Source organism: Psammomys obesus, unplaced genomic scaffold, assembly GCF_907164565.1.
Source record: "Psammomys obesus unplaced genomic scaffold, mPsaObe1.curated_primary_1811, whole genome shotgun sequence".
Classification (NCBI taxonomy): Eukaryota; Metazoa; Chordata; class Mammalia; order Rodentia; family Muridae; genus Psammomys; species Psammomys obesus.
In genome coordinates, this window is record NW_026585895.1 from 14,853,675 (window position 1) to 14,868,597 (window position 14,923).

Consider the following 14,923-nt stretch of genomic DNA (forward strand, 5'->3'; position numbering starts at 1 on the left):
ATTCTGGATATTAGACCAACATCCGAAGTGGAGCGGATACAGACTTTTCTCATTCTGTGGACTGTCTAAAGAAGAAATTGTCCCATTTTTTTTTTTTTTTCTATTTGTTAAAGCTTGGTTTGTGGTCCATGATGTAACCAATTTTGGAGAAGGCCCCATGTGATTTTAGCATTTATCTGTCATGACATAAGCACCCAATAATCCTTAGAGCCTACCGACTTTCCAGAAAATACTCAAATGTCACCCTTATTTAGGTAGACAATCATTCGCTTCTGAAAGCACAGCTCAAAATTCCATTCCTCCCCTCCTCCCATCACTTAGGGTTCAGTATCTAATTCATTGCTCAGTCAATGGCTCTCGATGTGTTTCTTTTATTTTTCAGTTTTTATTTTTTATTTTTTTTCTTCACAATTTATTCATAATGTATCCCGATTGCAGCTCTCTCCCTCACCTCCACCCCCCAGTCCCACCCTCTGTCCCTCTCTCCTCTATCTCCTTCCCCTATTCCACAGAAAGAAGGAGTTCTTCACTATTGCCATCTGCCCATAGCTTGTTAGATCATCAGGACTGCTTGGATCCTCTTCCTCTGTGGCCTGGCAAGGCTGCATCACCAGTGAACACATAGGCACAGGAGATAGTTTCCTGAACAGAACACCAACAGGTGTTCTAAGATCGACAATTAACAAATGGGACCTCGTGAAACTGAAAAGTTCTGTAAAGCAAAGGACGCTGTTATCAAAACGACAGCCTACAGACTCAGTGCGTCTCTACAGGCCTTACTTTCTCCATGCAGGTGTATCCCCATATGGTGGAAATGTGATGGGCAGAAAGACTGCGCTGATGGTTCTGATGAGCCAGATCTGTGCCCACACCGCTTCTGCCGCCTGGGACAGTTCCAGTGCCGGGATGGGAACTGCACAAGCCCCCAGGCTTTGTGCAATGCTCGCCAGGATTGCGCCGATGGGTCTGACGAAGAACAGGCTCTCTGTGGTATGTTGGGTTCCTTTTTGCGATCTTTGCCCATTTCTGTAAATTGATTCTACAGAATCAATCCAAAATCAGGTTCGAAAATTCTGGAGAAAAGTTAGGGCCCTCTAATAGCGGTTTGGAATGTGAACTTCTAAGGTCAATAGCAAGTTGTCTAGACAGTTTTCCACCATGTGCAGAATCCTCCTTGAGTGGACGTTTGTAAAAAAATAAGGAATCCTTCTCACCATTTTAAATGAGGATAGCCTTTTCCTTTTTATTAAAAAGGTCCCCCAACTACAAACCAAAAACAGAACATCAAGAGGAGCAATAATCAGAAACTTTGAAGAGCAGTAAATGATAGAAGAGCAGAGTCAGGGGAAGGTGTGTTTAGCATCTGCTCCCCCATTCTGTGTGAAGAAAAAGATGTGTAAGAACTCAAGAGTCTAATAAGAGCCCATTAGTTATTCTAATGAGAACAACCCTCCATGTAGTCACCATTGTTAGCAAGAAATACGCTAGCATATAAACCCTGTGAGAGGAAGTTGAGCTGGAATTCTCTCGCTTTGGGTGCTCTGCTCCCACTCCTGGCAGCTTCTTGCCTGGTAACCAAATGGCCCTGTTTGCAGAGCATCACCGGTGTGAAGCCAACGAATGGCAGTGTGCGAACAAGCGGTGCATCTCGGAGGCCTGGCAGTGTGACTCAGTGGATGACTGCTTGGACAACTCGGATGAAGACAGCTCCCACTGTGCCAGCAGGACCTGCAAGCCCGGCCAGTTCAGGTGTGACAACGGTCGCTGTATCCCGCAGAGCTGGAAGTGTGACGTAGACAATGACTGCGGAGATTACTCGGATGAGCCCATCCATGAATGCAGTGAGTTCCCTGGGGCGGGCCGTGCAAAACCGAGGCAAGTGGACGGGCAGGCGGGGACACATCCCTTTGATTCATCCCAAGAGAAGGGAATACCCTTTCTTGGCTTGCCCTGACTTAGTAAGGAGTTTATGACCACAGCCACTTTTATAAAGGAAAGTGGGGGAGGGGCTGACCTACAGTTTAGAGGTTTAGTCCATCATCACCATGGCATGAAGCACGGTGGCATGCAGGTGCTTGAGTTCTACATCTGGATCTTCAGGCAGCAGGGAGAGTGATGCTGGGCCTGGCTTGAGCATCTGACACCTCAAAGCCCATCTCCATGACACACTTCCTCTAACAAGGCCACGCCAACTTCCACAGGGTCACACCTCCTTATAGTGCTGCTCTTTCTGGGCCTAAGGGAGACACTGTCGTTCAAACCACCACACGCCCCTCGCACTCCAAACTGCACTGCAACACTAATGAACAGATCACACCTACCAAAGATGCCCACTGCCAGGGTCTGTAATTGTCGATCGCCAGCACCACGTCCTCTGTCTAACCATAGTAAGGAGCCTTCTCGTGCTGTTTCCAGCAAGACTGGCACTTCCGTCCTCATGTCTTGCTTTCTTCATCTTCAGTGACTGCTGCCTACAACTGCGACAACCACACGGAATTCAGCTGCAAGACTAACTACCGCTGCATCCCACAGTGGGCGGTTTGCGACGGCTTTGACGACTGCAGGGACAACAGTGATGAGCAAGGCTGTGGTAGGAAGGGCGCCAGGGGCGGGGGAAGGGCAAGAGAATGTCCGTGTCAGGCCCTGCTCTCATCCAGATAGGTTTTCCATGTCTTTTACCTCTTAAAAAAGGCGTCTAGAGTCATTGGGGGAGCTTAATTCATGTCATCTCTAGTGACATCTGGCTCCAAAGCATGTGATATGTTAAAGGAGATATCATTTCGATCTTAGGAACATGTTTCATTTCTCCCAGATGTACAACCCTTGTTCATACATGACAGGTCTAAGTAGCTTGTCTGACCTCACAGATGGCAGAAGGCGCAATATGCCTCAAGAGATGTTTTCAAATCTGGATGTATTATTTCACGTCCATTGTTGTGACTTTTGCAATCAATTATTGGGCAGCTATAGTCACTTTGGCAACATGAAAAAAAATTATGGACAAAAGGCCAGACAAGTTAATTGAAATTGTTGAAATAGGTATATACTGTCTGTTGAAACCAAAGTATCTGAATGTATATTGTTTAGAAAAGAAAAAAAGATAATGAGAATACACACACACACACACACACACACACACACACACACACATTCCTTTTTGATTTTTCAAGACAAGGTTTCTCTGTGTATAAGAGCCGTGGCTGTCCTGGAACTCTCTGTAGACCATGCTGGCCTCTAACTCACAGCGATCTGCCTGTCACTTCCTCCCAAGGGATGGGATTAAAGGTGTGCACCACCATGACTATAATGGGTTATTATAATAATGCTGGGTCTAAAACACTAAGGACGATGTAATAGAATGTTCTATTGGCTCTGTTTTAAGCCTCTAACAAACAATGTTTTAGCCTCTTGTTCCCAATTACAAACTTGATGGCATTTTTTACTTTTAAAATAGTTTCTACAAAAGGCAGCCAAGGCTACACAGAGATACTCTGTGTCAACCCTCCTCCCAAAGGTAATAGATTTGTTTTCAAGATAGGGGTAGAGTTAGCTAACAGAGGGCATCCCTGTGTCTGGCCGCTTCAAGAACGCAGCAACATAATTCTCAGACTGTGTCACAAGGAAGCCAGGACCTTGGCTAACAAAGTCTTGAAAATGATTGTGCTTTGTAGAAGCCGTGCCATGTGAACCTACAGGGGATTTCCGGTGTAGAAATCACCAGTGCATCCCTCTCCGCTGGAAATGTGATGGCTATAACGACTGTGGAGATAGCTCAGATGAGGAAAACTGTGGTGAGTGTTTAGGATGACCCTAAGAGCTGCCAGGACTGGGATGTCAGTTCCTTGAGCCATTTCCTGTGGGCTATGGAAGTATATATTTTCCTTCTGAAATTCTAGTAAGTCAAGCTTTGGGAGAAGGCATCTGTGAAGGCATATTTGATCAAGTCTACTTTTGGTCTGTTGTGTTTATTTTCTCAACTTGTTTTCCTTTTTCTTTTTCTTTTTTTTTCTAAAACAAATGAGATGATTTCTGACAAAGGATGACAAAGATAAGATGAATAAAGCCAAAAGAAATAAAGTAAGGAAAGGTGCTGATCCAAAGGACCTGCATTGAAACCTTTTTCCTCTCCATGGTCCCAATAGCAGAAGGAGTATTTCTGCCTTTGCGTGGTTATCCTTCCTGGAGTAGGTGGTTCTTTCAGTGGAAGGTGTAATGACTACTAGCCATGTGACCTGAGCCTGAGGAAGGAAGCTATCAGTCTAGAACACACCAAACTCAGTATTCAGTTTTGAATGATGCTGTGTTTGGGGAATAAGCCCTACCTGGGCGTTTATCATTGGCTCAAGATATAGCTTTAATTTCAAGTTATTGTTCAATTATATCTTTTTCAGATTTAGTTACCTTTTAGAAGAAGTCCTTAGCCTTGGCCAGAGGCAACTGGGAGAATTAGGGTATTGATTACACTGGCAAAGACTTAGTATACAAAATGGTGGTCCAGGTGGTCCTTCCCAGCCCTGTATGAGTCAGAAGGAACAAGGCCACAAGTGCAAAATCTGCTTGGATGATACTGTGGAGTTAGTTCAAGGCCAGCCTGGGCAACTTGGTGAGACTATATATATAGTATGTAGCTCAGTGGCAAAACACTTGTCCTTCATGGATAATGCCCTAGATTCTACTACTCTTACATGAACAAAAAGGTAATAAGGAAAGTTCCTGTTGAATAGTGTAATTGGTTAGCTAGAGTTTTACAATTAAAGCACATTTAAATGAGCCTCTTTAAGGCCATTCTTGATGGACTTGAAACTGAGGCAGAGGATGGTTTCTTTGCTCTATTTTTGTTGTTGTTCTTTCTTTCTTTCTTTCTTTCTTTCTTTCTTTCTTTCTTTCTTTCTTTCTTTCTCTTTTTTATTTCTTTCTTTTCTCTTTTTCTTTCTTTCTCTCTTTCTTTCTTCTTTCTTTTTTGAGACAAAGTCTCACTATATAGCTCTGGCTGTCCTAGACCTCAGTATGTAGACCAGGCTGGCCTCTGGGAATAAAGGCTGTGCCACCACAATCAGCCAGGCATTGGATTTTGTTTTAGAATGTGACTGGATCCCAGCCAGGCCAGATCCCTAGCCTGCCTCCTGAGTGGGATTCTCAGTGCACATTGATGGCCAGGTACCTTCCCTTTCAGTTCCTCGGGAGTGCACCGAGAGCGAGTTTCGATGTGTCAATCAGCAATGTATCCCCTCTCGGTGGGTCTGTGACCAAGAAAATGACTGTGGAGACAACTCGGATGAACGGGATTGTGGTAACTATCAGGGGCATGCAGAATCTTACATTGTCTATAAGGTTTTTAGTGTGCGATGACATAGGCAAATTTTATAGTATTAAAGTTCCACCTAACACGATATCTTCTGTGTTTTCAGTTCTCCATGTTTAACTTATGATGCTCTGATCACAGTGACAGGATAAGCAAGGAGTGATGTCTTTAAATCTCATTTTAATCTAGACGTTACCTTGAAGCAGACTCTCATTTCCATGTGCTTCCAGATCAATACATTAGTCTCCCTAGTTTTCCACAGAAGGTGACCCTGGGGTAGAGGGCAGAGCATTGGAATAGACACTCTAAGTATTGATTAAAGGCTAGGTGTGGGGGAAGTCATGTAACTTTGAAAATTAAAGAACTATTGTTTGTATGTGAGGAAGAAATTCAGAGCTGAGATTAGCTAACAGGGCGATAGGAGTGTTCATATTTATATGCTGAATGGAGAAACTCAATTCTGAGTTCGTCTGCTTAATTGATGGTAGTGTGAGTTTGCTATGAGTCAGGCACAGGGTGTGGGTAGAAAGAGAATGATAGCCTCTGTGCCCTCCATGCTCCTAATACCATGGGATCCTCTGGGAATCATGATCTTTTCTCTTCAGAGATGAAGACCTGCAGTCCTGAACATTTTCAGTGTACAAGTGGACATTGTGTGCCCAAGGCACTGGCGTGTGATGGCCAAGCAGACTGTCTGGATGCTTCGGATGAATCCACTTGTCGTAAGTGTCTGCCCGCCTGCCGGTCTGTGTGCCCGAGGGAATGGGAATGTCCATTTAGGCACGAGCCATTTGTTAGTCTAAAAGCATAAGTATATTCTGTTTGGCCTTCTGATACTTTTTGGTCTGCCTGAGTCATTATTTCCCAATGGACTCAGGATCCCTAGTTGTTTGCAGTGGCCATTCAAATGCAAATTATTTAGCAATATTTTAAGTAGAGAGTATGCTAACAAACTATGTGTTAGTCAGTATTATACAAGTCACTGATTGGACAGAAGCACTTCAGGTGAAGAAAGCTCAAGCCATGAGTGAACACATAGAAAGAACGTGGATTGGAAGTCTGCAGCATTAAACTGTTCTGAGTTGCATGATGTTGTGTAAGACTCATCAGAAATGTGAAACAAATAAAACCCCTCCCCATTTCAGATTTTTGTATCACTTAAATATTTAACTATCGATAGTTGTTTACAATGGACTGCTGATATAATTGCCACTTCCTAAAGTTCAAAAAGATACTAAGAAGTGATGGGGAAAGACAGGTGGGAAGTGGCCCGGCATGGTAGCCCCTCTGAAATGAGTTGCATCACTGAAAACTGGGCTCGGAAAACTGTCCTCAAGACATAGCCCCTCCGCCTTTTTTGTTTGTTTGTTTCGTTTCAAGACAGGGTTTTTCTTTGTAACCCTGGCTGTCCTGGAACTCTTTTTTTTTTTTTTTTAATATTTATTTGTTTATCTTTATTTTATTTGCATTAGTGTGAGGGTATCAGATCCTTTGGAATGGGCATTACAGACAGTTGTGAGCTGCCATGTGGGTGCTGAGAATTGAACCCGGGTCCTTTAGAAGAGCAGAAAGTGCTCTTAACCAGTGAGCCATCTCTCCAGCCCCGTCCTGGAACTCTTAGACCAGAGTGGCCTTCAGCTCACAGAGATCTGCCCACCTCTGCCTTCCTAGTGCTGGGATTAATGGTGTGTGCCACCACACCTGGCCAAAGACATATCCCTTATTTAATCTCTAGATAAGACACAGCAACAGGGTAATAAATAATGAGACACAACAGCAAGAGTTGAGGGCGACCTACCAGGAAGGGTACGTTTATCTCATAATTTTTTTTCTTTTTGGTATGTGTCCACTTCTTATCAACAGCTACTCGCTTTCCCAATGGTACCTACTGCCCAGCTGCCCTGTTCGAGTGTAAAAACCATGTGTGTATCCAGTCGTTTTGGATCTGTGATGGGGAAAATGACTGTGTCGACGGTTCTGATGAGGAGATTCACCTGTGCTGTAAGAGGGGCCAGGATGGGCTGAGCAGATGTTGTCTCTGTCTGGAAACATCTCAGTGCTCCTTAGACGCAGTGTGTGGGCTTGGAGGGCAGTTGTGTAATTCTGAGGCCACATGGCTACACAATCACTACTGGTGATTTCACTTGGTCTTCTTGCTTCCGTTCCCCAGCTAGAGCTTGAGGAAGGTAGGTTGACACCAAGATTTTAAAGACATAGGCTGTAGCGAATACGGATGGAAACATACACATACGGGACAAGTCCCTTGAGGTTGGATCCTGAGGAGGAGGAAGGGTAAATTGTAGCTCACCTGCTCCATCCTTGAAGTACCTCTCTCCCCTTGTCCTCTTGGAGCACTTGTAGAAAACCTGAAGGCCCACTCCTTGAAACCACTTCCCTTTATATAATAATTCAATGCCATCATATATGTACTTTTTAAAAAAAAAATGAGAGGATTCATTTGTGTGTGGACAGGCCAGAATTACGCTATATGTTCTGGCTTGGTTTAAGCCTACTGAGGCAGAATCTGTAAAGATCAGGCCACTTTAAAGATTTTTTTAAAAATGTGTGTGTGGGTGTTTTGTCTGCAAGTATGTCTGTAACACACCCCGTAGTGTTGACTGAGGCCAGAAGAGGGCATGAGAACTGGAACTGGAGGTACAGATGGTTGTGAGCTTCTATATAGGTGCTGGGATTGGAACCTGAGTCCTCTGGAAGAGCAGCCAGAGCTCTTAATCTCTGAGCTACCTCTCCAGTCACCATCACTACTTTTTAAAAGCCCCAGAGCTTTTTGGATTGGTCCCTGGTTGAGAACTATTGATTTTCATAAAGTGAATGCAATTACAGTTGTTTCAGGTCAGTAGTGAGAAGCTAGTATATTAATCCTCACAGCGTCTCCCTTAGGCTGGGAATGGTGGTATCACACGGGAAACACACAGTCACAGGCTTTGCGAGGTTTAGGAGGCCCAGGAATCTAGTCAGGAAGAAATTTTCCAAGTGAGTCAGAGGCGAGTTTCAGAAATATTTCTGCCCCAAACCTTCTGATTGTAACGAGGCTCCTTTACAGGAAGGAAGTAATATAGCTATAAGTCAATAACGCCTCCAAGTTACATCATATTTCATTCTCTTTTGTTTGCCTTCCTCCTCATTTTCAGTGCAGAGATTTGGTTGCTGGGAATGATAGCAAAGCATTTCCTTCAAGGACTGTTGTGTTTTCACAATGGCCTTCCCAGCACTGACTGGCATCACCTTAGCTGTTGGCGATTAGCTCTGCTTTTTATTTGTTTTTAACTTTATGACTTGAAATTTCAGAGAAGCCCTTAGGAAGTTGTTTCTTTCTGTAAGACAAAATAGTCCTAGCTACTAAAATTACCTTTTGGAGAGGTGGGGACACATATACACATCATTCCCCATGCTCACACAAACTTTCAACATTCTTTTCCTAATGTTTGTGCTGGCCATTCAGGCCATTCACGGCAGATAATTCAAGTAGTAGTTCCACTAACTACTTTCAAGAGTGGGCCCTGGGGTTTGACTCCTCCCTTCCTCTAAAGGAGCCTCATTACAAGTGTCATCTTTCGATCTCTATCTGCGGCGTAAAGTCAGAGTAAATTAAATTGAGCAAGGCTTCCACTTGGAAGAACAATCCAGATAGATATACGTGACATTCCCTGAGTGATGTGTATGGATGTCTTAGTTCCTTTTTATTTGTTGCTGTGATGAAAAGCAACTTAAGGAGAAAGTCTCGGGTTCCAGTCTGTCGTGGCAGGGGGTCACAGCAGCAAGAGCTTGAAGCAGTTGCTTGCGTTACACCAGGAGCCGTAAGAAGAAAGCAACGAATGTGTGCATGTCAGTGCCTGGCTCACTTTTCCACTTTCATACAAGGCAGGCTCACATGTACAACATAGCACTTTTAAGACATACCCTTCCTGCCTGGATGAAGGTTCTTCCTGCAGTTACATAGGTCACACCATATCCATTATTCTAATCGCGATAACCCTCTACAGTCATGCTCAGAGGCCCATCTCCCAAGTGATTTATCTGCTGTCTAGCTGATACATTAACACTGACCATCACGATGGAGTTCACCTGCAGACAGAGAGGTGGGTTTTCTGGGCCCATGTGTGACCCTTCTGTTCTCCCAGCTACATAAGTAGCCGCTAGATGTCTCACAGTTTGAGATATCAACTTTAAATGTAAGAGGCTGGGGGTTCCAGCACGGAATATGCACCACAGGACTTAATGCTGTAGAGAGTCAGTGACCACAATCATCAGAAGCGTGACCTCCTGAATGCTAGTATAAGGACCCACATATGATCCTGATGGCTTCTCCAGCTTTATGACTGACCACACATGTTCTCCTTGTTCCATGCCTAGCCGCAGGGATCTTTCTAGAGGTTTCAAACATACGTGTTCTTTCCTGGCTCATCTATTCCTCTTGTAATCCTTTTTTGGCCTGCCTCCCTATGATCGATCTATCTATCTATCTATCTATCTATCTATCTATCTATCTATCTATCTATCTATCTATAGTTTATATATATTTTATATGCATATATAAATTATATGAGGGGCTCCTTGTGTATATAAAGTCTGTTCTTGTTAGAATCAAGTTCCAGGAGAATAAAGACTGTGTCTTTCTTGCCCCTTTTCATATCTAGGGCATATCCAACACCTTGCAGCAGTGTTGTGGCATGTGCCTGAGACTCAAGATGTGCTTGTTGATTAATTAATCAAACGAGCAAGCGAATGAATGAATGGCTGGCGAATGAATGGCGTGAGCCTGGCACTGGGTAGCCCGAGGTTTTAGGCACGGCCACTTCTACTTTTAACTGGCAGTCTCGTTTTTCACCCTCCAGTCAACATTCCGTGTGAATCACCGCACCGTTTCCGGTGTGACAACAGCCGCTGTGTTTATGGCCACCAGCTGTGCAACGGTGTGGATGACTGCGGAGACGGGACGGATGAGAAGGAAGAACACTGTAAGCAAGCTGGGGAAAGGAGGAAGCAGAAACCGGGTTCTTAGCTGTTTGTAAGGCGTCCCTCTGGGGTCTCCAGTTGGGCTGTAGGGCTTGCTTTGTACCCATGGTGGTATACCACAGACAATACAAACGCTCACTTGGCTCAGATAACCAGCCTGCCACCTCCTTCCTATCTCATCTCAACAGGACCCTTGAGCCAGTCTTTGTTTAAGCATTTAAATAAGCTGATTTCACATTGTTTTTTTTCTTTTTTTTTGGTAAGAAAATGAGAGAAAAGACCAAATACTGGTCGAGTCACACTCCACAAGTTAATAGATTATCTGTTGTCAAGGATGAGGACTCCACAGCCTATGGTTGTTAGTTTGCTAACCTGGAATGTGAATATGCATTCCTCCTCACGCTCAGCTGAAAAGATCATGTTAAATAAGGCACCACTGGGCAAACCTAGTATTTTTCCTGAATATGGACATCCAGTTTCCAGAGGTGAAAACTGATGGGTTGTCTTTTAAAAGTGTACCGTTTTACTCTTTTATGTGTTTGGGTGTCATAGCTGCAGGTATGCGTGCACCTTGTGTGCGCTTGGTACCTAACTCAAGAAGGCCAGAAGATGTTGTTGTCAGATCTCTTAGTACTGGCATCATAGATCGTTGTGAGCTGAGGTGATGGGTGCTGAGAATCAAATCCAGGTTCTCAAGGAGAGCAGTCCCTTCATCCCCATCAGATTAGTTTAAAGATAAACATAACAGTGGGCGAATTTTATATTTTATACAAATACAAAACTTTGTATTGCAAGTGGTTGTACTTTTGTTTAAAAAAAATCTTATCTATTGAGAGAGAGTTGATCGGTTTTCTGGGAAATTTAGTTTGCTTCAAAAGAAACCACTGAGAAAATTGAAAACGAAAACAAGTGCCTAGTTTTATTTGTTTCCCATTCCCAATAAAAGCAGGATAGAAGTAAAGATTTTATTTAATTCTACTTGGAATGAATGAATTGCACTGTTTGCAATCACCAGTAACAGCTCTGAAATACTGCTGGGCTAGGATGACATATGCTGACATAAGAAAATCCTGATTTTTGCTGGAATCAGTACTTAACAGCATACCTCGTCACTCCCTAAGGCATGGAGATGCCAGATGATAAACAGGATGTTCAGCCCATGCAGCTGTACGGAAGGCCCCACGTGGATCAGAAGGGCTTTGCTTGGTCGGGATACCTTTCTGAGAGGCACATCGGTGCCTTGTTTTCTTTCCAGTATCTGGCCCTCCTCTTTGGCAGTTGTTTCCTTGTGTGTTTTCCTCTTCCTAAGATGTGCTGTGTGTGGCCTGTGCTCTCCTTAGGGGATGTGTAGCTGTCTAATGTCTCTCATTTGCAGTCGGTTAGAGCCCAAGACTTTTTTCAAGAAAGAAAAGATTTTTAGTTAGTGATGCATAGTAAGACGTGATGTATTGCATCTTTACTGCTGTGAACCACGAATGCATGGAGGTTGTTACGTTAAAACGAACTGTGCTTATGAATCTAGTTTTTTAGTATTATGCTGATACTAAAGTTATAATGGGCTAAAGGAATTCTACAGGTAGAATATATCTACTTTTATGAGTGTGCTTTGGAAAGATGTTTTCATTCCTAGCTATACATTGATGAACTGATAAAGATACCCTCTTTTTGAAGCATTATGAATTAGCTTTCTTCATTCACCAACCTGATTATCTCTAAAAATCATTATTATTTTTAAGATGTCAGTTCTAGATTTTCTTTCCTGGTCTATTTGATGATGTTGTTCTGGATCTATTCTTCTCACTATAAAAATACCACACAGAGAAAATCAAACATAGGTTATAATCTTCCTGAATCACACTTAAAATCCATGATGAAATGCATAGTTTCTGTGTTTTGGCATATTCAGCCACACATTTCTCTCAGGACCCTGGCAGGCATTTGAACTGTCAGTTCTAAAGTAAATCACCTCATCGAATGTTCCTTCTGAGAAAGCTCTTTTATCTGCCTTATTTCTTGTTCTCTCACACAGCTCTCTGCCACTTACACCATTAGGAAAAAAGGACATTTGTCCAGCCAGGCTTTCACTTGGCCTGTGTATCTTAGAGCCTTTTAACCTACAAATTTTTACTACTTGGGGCTTAGATGCAGTCAGCTTTTCCCACACTGCAAAAAAAAAATTTTTTTTGCCTTTTTTTTCTTGCATTTATATTTATATACCTGATCTTCTCTCTTTCTTAGACACCTGTAAGGACAGGCTGGGCATTCTGCTTACACACTTTTCTTTTCCTCTAACCTCTTTTAATAGAATATCAAGTCCCATAAGCACACGATCTGCTTTACATTTGCTTCACCAATTGCTTTACCATTGTATAACCTGGACCTCCTGACTGTTTAGCTGATGCCAAATATTTTCAGTTTTGGTGGGAAAGATTCCACTTGACTCATTACTCTGTATTACTCAGAGTAATTGATATTGCTGCAACCAACAAAGCCCCGAGCCTCCACACAACAAAGATTTCTTTCTCATTTGTGTAAAGGACAGTGCGGCTTGCACAGCGTCCATCTTGGAGCTAGCCGCCTGGCAAACTTGACTGCCGAGGTTAGAGCCCCAGCAAGAGACAGTGTGAAGGCACACGGGCTTGGAACTGCTTTAGTCCAAGGGTGACAGATGTCGCTTCCAGTTCATAGCCCATGGACTAGAACCAGTCATTTGGTTTCAATCCAGCTGCAAGGGAGCCTGGGGAAAGTAGGGAAACATGTGGGAGGGCCAGGGAAGCATTCTGTTTCAATGAAATAAAGTTTTGACTTTAACCTGTTCTTAAATTGCAGGCATAAAACCAACCCATAAACCCTGCACAGACACTGAATATAAGTGTAGCAATGGAAACTGCATTTCACAGCACTATGTGTGTGACAATGTTAATGACTGTGGTGACCTTTCTGACGAAACTGGATGCAGTAAGTAACTATTTTGTATTTCATTATAGTAAAATAGCCAGACAGACTGTCAAATGCCTTAGATGGGCATCAAACACACCATGTAGTCAAGGAATCAAGGGGTGGAGTTGGTCCGTTTGGAATGGTTGAGAGGCCATATTAGTAGTTCATACCGTCAACATCCTTTCTTGCGTGCGCGCGCGCGCACACACACACACACACACACACACACACACACACACAGTAATTGTTACTGCCTCACTCGGCAGCGGTTACTGTCTGCCTCCATACTGATGCTCAAGACGTTTAAGTCATTTGCTGAGGAGCAAATGGAGTAACAGAAGCAGAAATTAAGCATCCATGAAATGCCAGGCAAGGAGAGTGGCCTCTGGTCCCCTCAGACACCTGCTGTGAGACTTTGACACAGTCTGAACTCTTTAAGCCTTGGTGTCTTTACTTACTTACTTAACTAACTAATTAATTAATTGTCAGTCAACTAGCCATTGTGTGTATGTGTACCTGTGCATGTGTGTACGTGTGTGTACATGTGTGTCAAGTGTAGGTCAAAGAACAATTATGTAGTATGGTTCTCTTCCTTCACCTTTCCATAGATTCCAGGCCACTAGGCTTGCGCTTTGCCCTCTGGGCCATGCCAGCAGCCTCTGAGGGAGCTCTCTGTAAGCACCGAGAGCCTGAGACTGGGCATGTTAGTAGGGCCGTTTGTTTTCAGTTTCCTGGGCATACAGGAAAAACATGATGTTTTCCTCTCCCTGAGGCATACAGAAGGCTTTTTGATAATTACTAGCTGGCTGCAGTGAGTTGGCTTGCCATTTACCTCACATACCCTTTCAGAGGGACTCGGAATGCCTGACAGAAATGAAGTCACTTGAGTAAATTGTTGCTAGAATTTGGGAAGCCAGGTGGCAGATTTGGGCTTGACATTGATATGTAAACAGCTTCAGGAGCTAGTGAATTTCCAAGTTTGGCTTGGGCTAGCCTTGGCTTCCTCTCGTTGCCTGTGCCTGTGTTTAGGACAGTACTTTTTTTTTTTTTTTAACAACTTCTTTTTTAGATGAGTAGATGTAATACAGAATTCAAATATGGCTATTCATTTGACACTGATATAGGATTCTTTCCACCCCCCCTTTTTTTCCTCCCTCCCTCCCTCCCTCCTTCCCTCCCTCCCTTCTTTCCTTCCCTCCTTCCCTCCCTCCCTCCCTTCTTTCCTTCCTTCCTTCCTTCTTTCTTCTTTCTTTCTCCTTCCTTCCTTCCTTCCTTCCTTCCTTCCTTCCTTCCTTCCTTCCTTCCTTCCTTCCTTCTTTCTTTTGGCTTTATTCTAAAATAGGACCTCACTATGTAGCCCTGGGTGCCCTATGTAGACCAGAGTGTCTTTGAACCTACTGTGCCACTCCCTAAGTGCTGGGATTAAAGGCATGTGCCACTAGGTACGGAATTATTTATAATGGCAGTTCTCGGGTCCTTCAGGTCTATTACCTTTTAGTTTTATCTTCTCTTTTGTCTTCTTTCCTATTGTTCCCTCACTATCTCCTCATCGCTTCCCTCCTTCACATTCCGTAGAATTGTTTCAGTCAAGGTACGATTTTTAAAAACTTAGGATGTGCATATCATGATGCTTTGAAACACAGAGTCATGGCTTAGCACACACGTCACCAGAGTGTGAATATACTCAGAGCACCCAAAACCAGA

General features: G+C 43.5%; 1 protein-coding gene across 1 annotated transcript in view; it reads left to right on the forward strand.

Moving 5' to 3' along the window:
• Window positions 1–14,923, forward strand: part of Lrp2 (LDL receptor related protein 2) — a 149,714-nt gene that overhangs the window by 112,942 nt on the left and 21,849 nt on the right. The window contains exons 55-63 of the mRNA XM_055599703.1: window positions 794–990; window positions 1,596–1,841; window positions 2,462–2,590; window positions 3,672–3,791; window positions 5,174–5,290; window positions 5,908–6,024; window positions 7,166–7,303; window positions 10,159–10,281; window positions 13,109–13,237. Of these exons, the coding sequence (XP_055455678.1) occupies window positions 794–990; window positions 1,596–1,841; window positions 2,462–2,590; window positions 3,672–3,791; window positions 5,174–5,290; window positions 5,908–6,024; window positions 7,166–7,303; window positions 10,159–10,281; window positions 13,109–13,237 (1,316 nt within the window). The remainder of the gene's footprint in view (window positions 1–793; window positions 991–1,595; window positions 1,842–2,461; window positions 2,591–3,671; window positions 3,792–5,173; window positions 5,291–5,907; window positions 6,025–7,165; window positions 7,304–10,158; window positions 10,282–13,108; window positions 13,238–14,923) is intronic.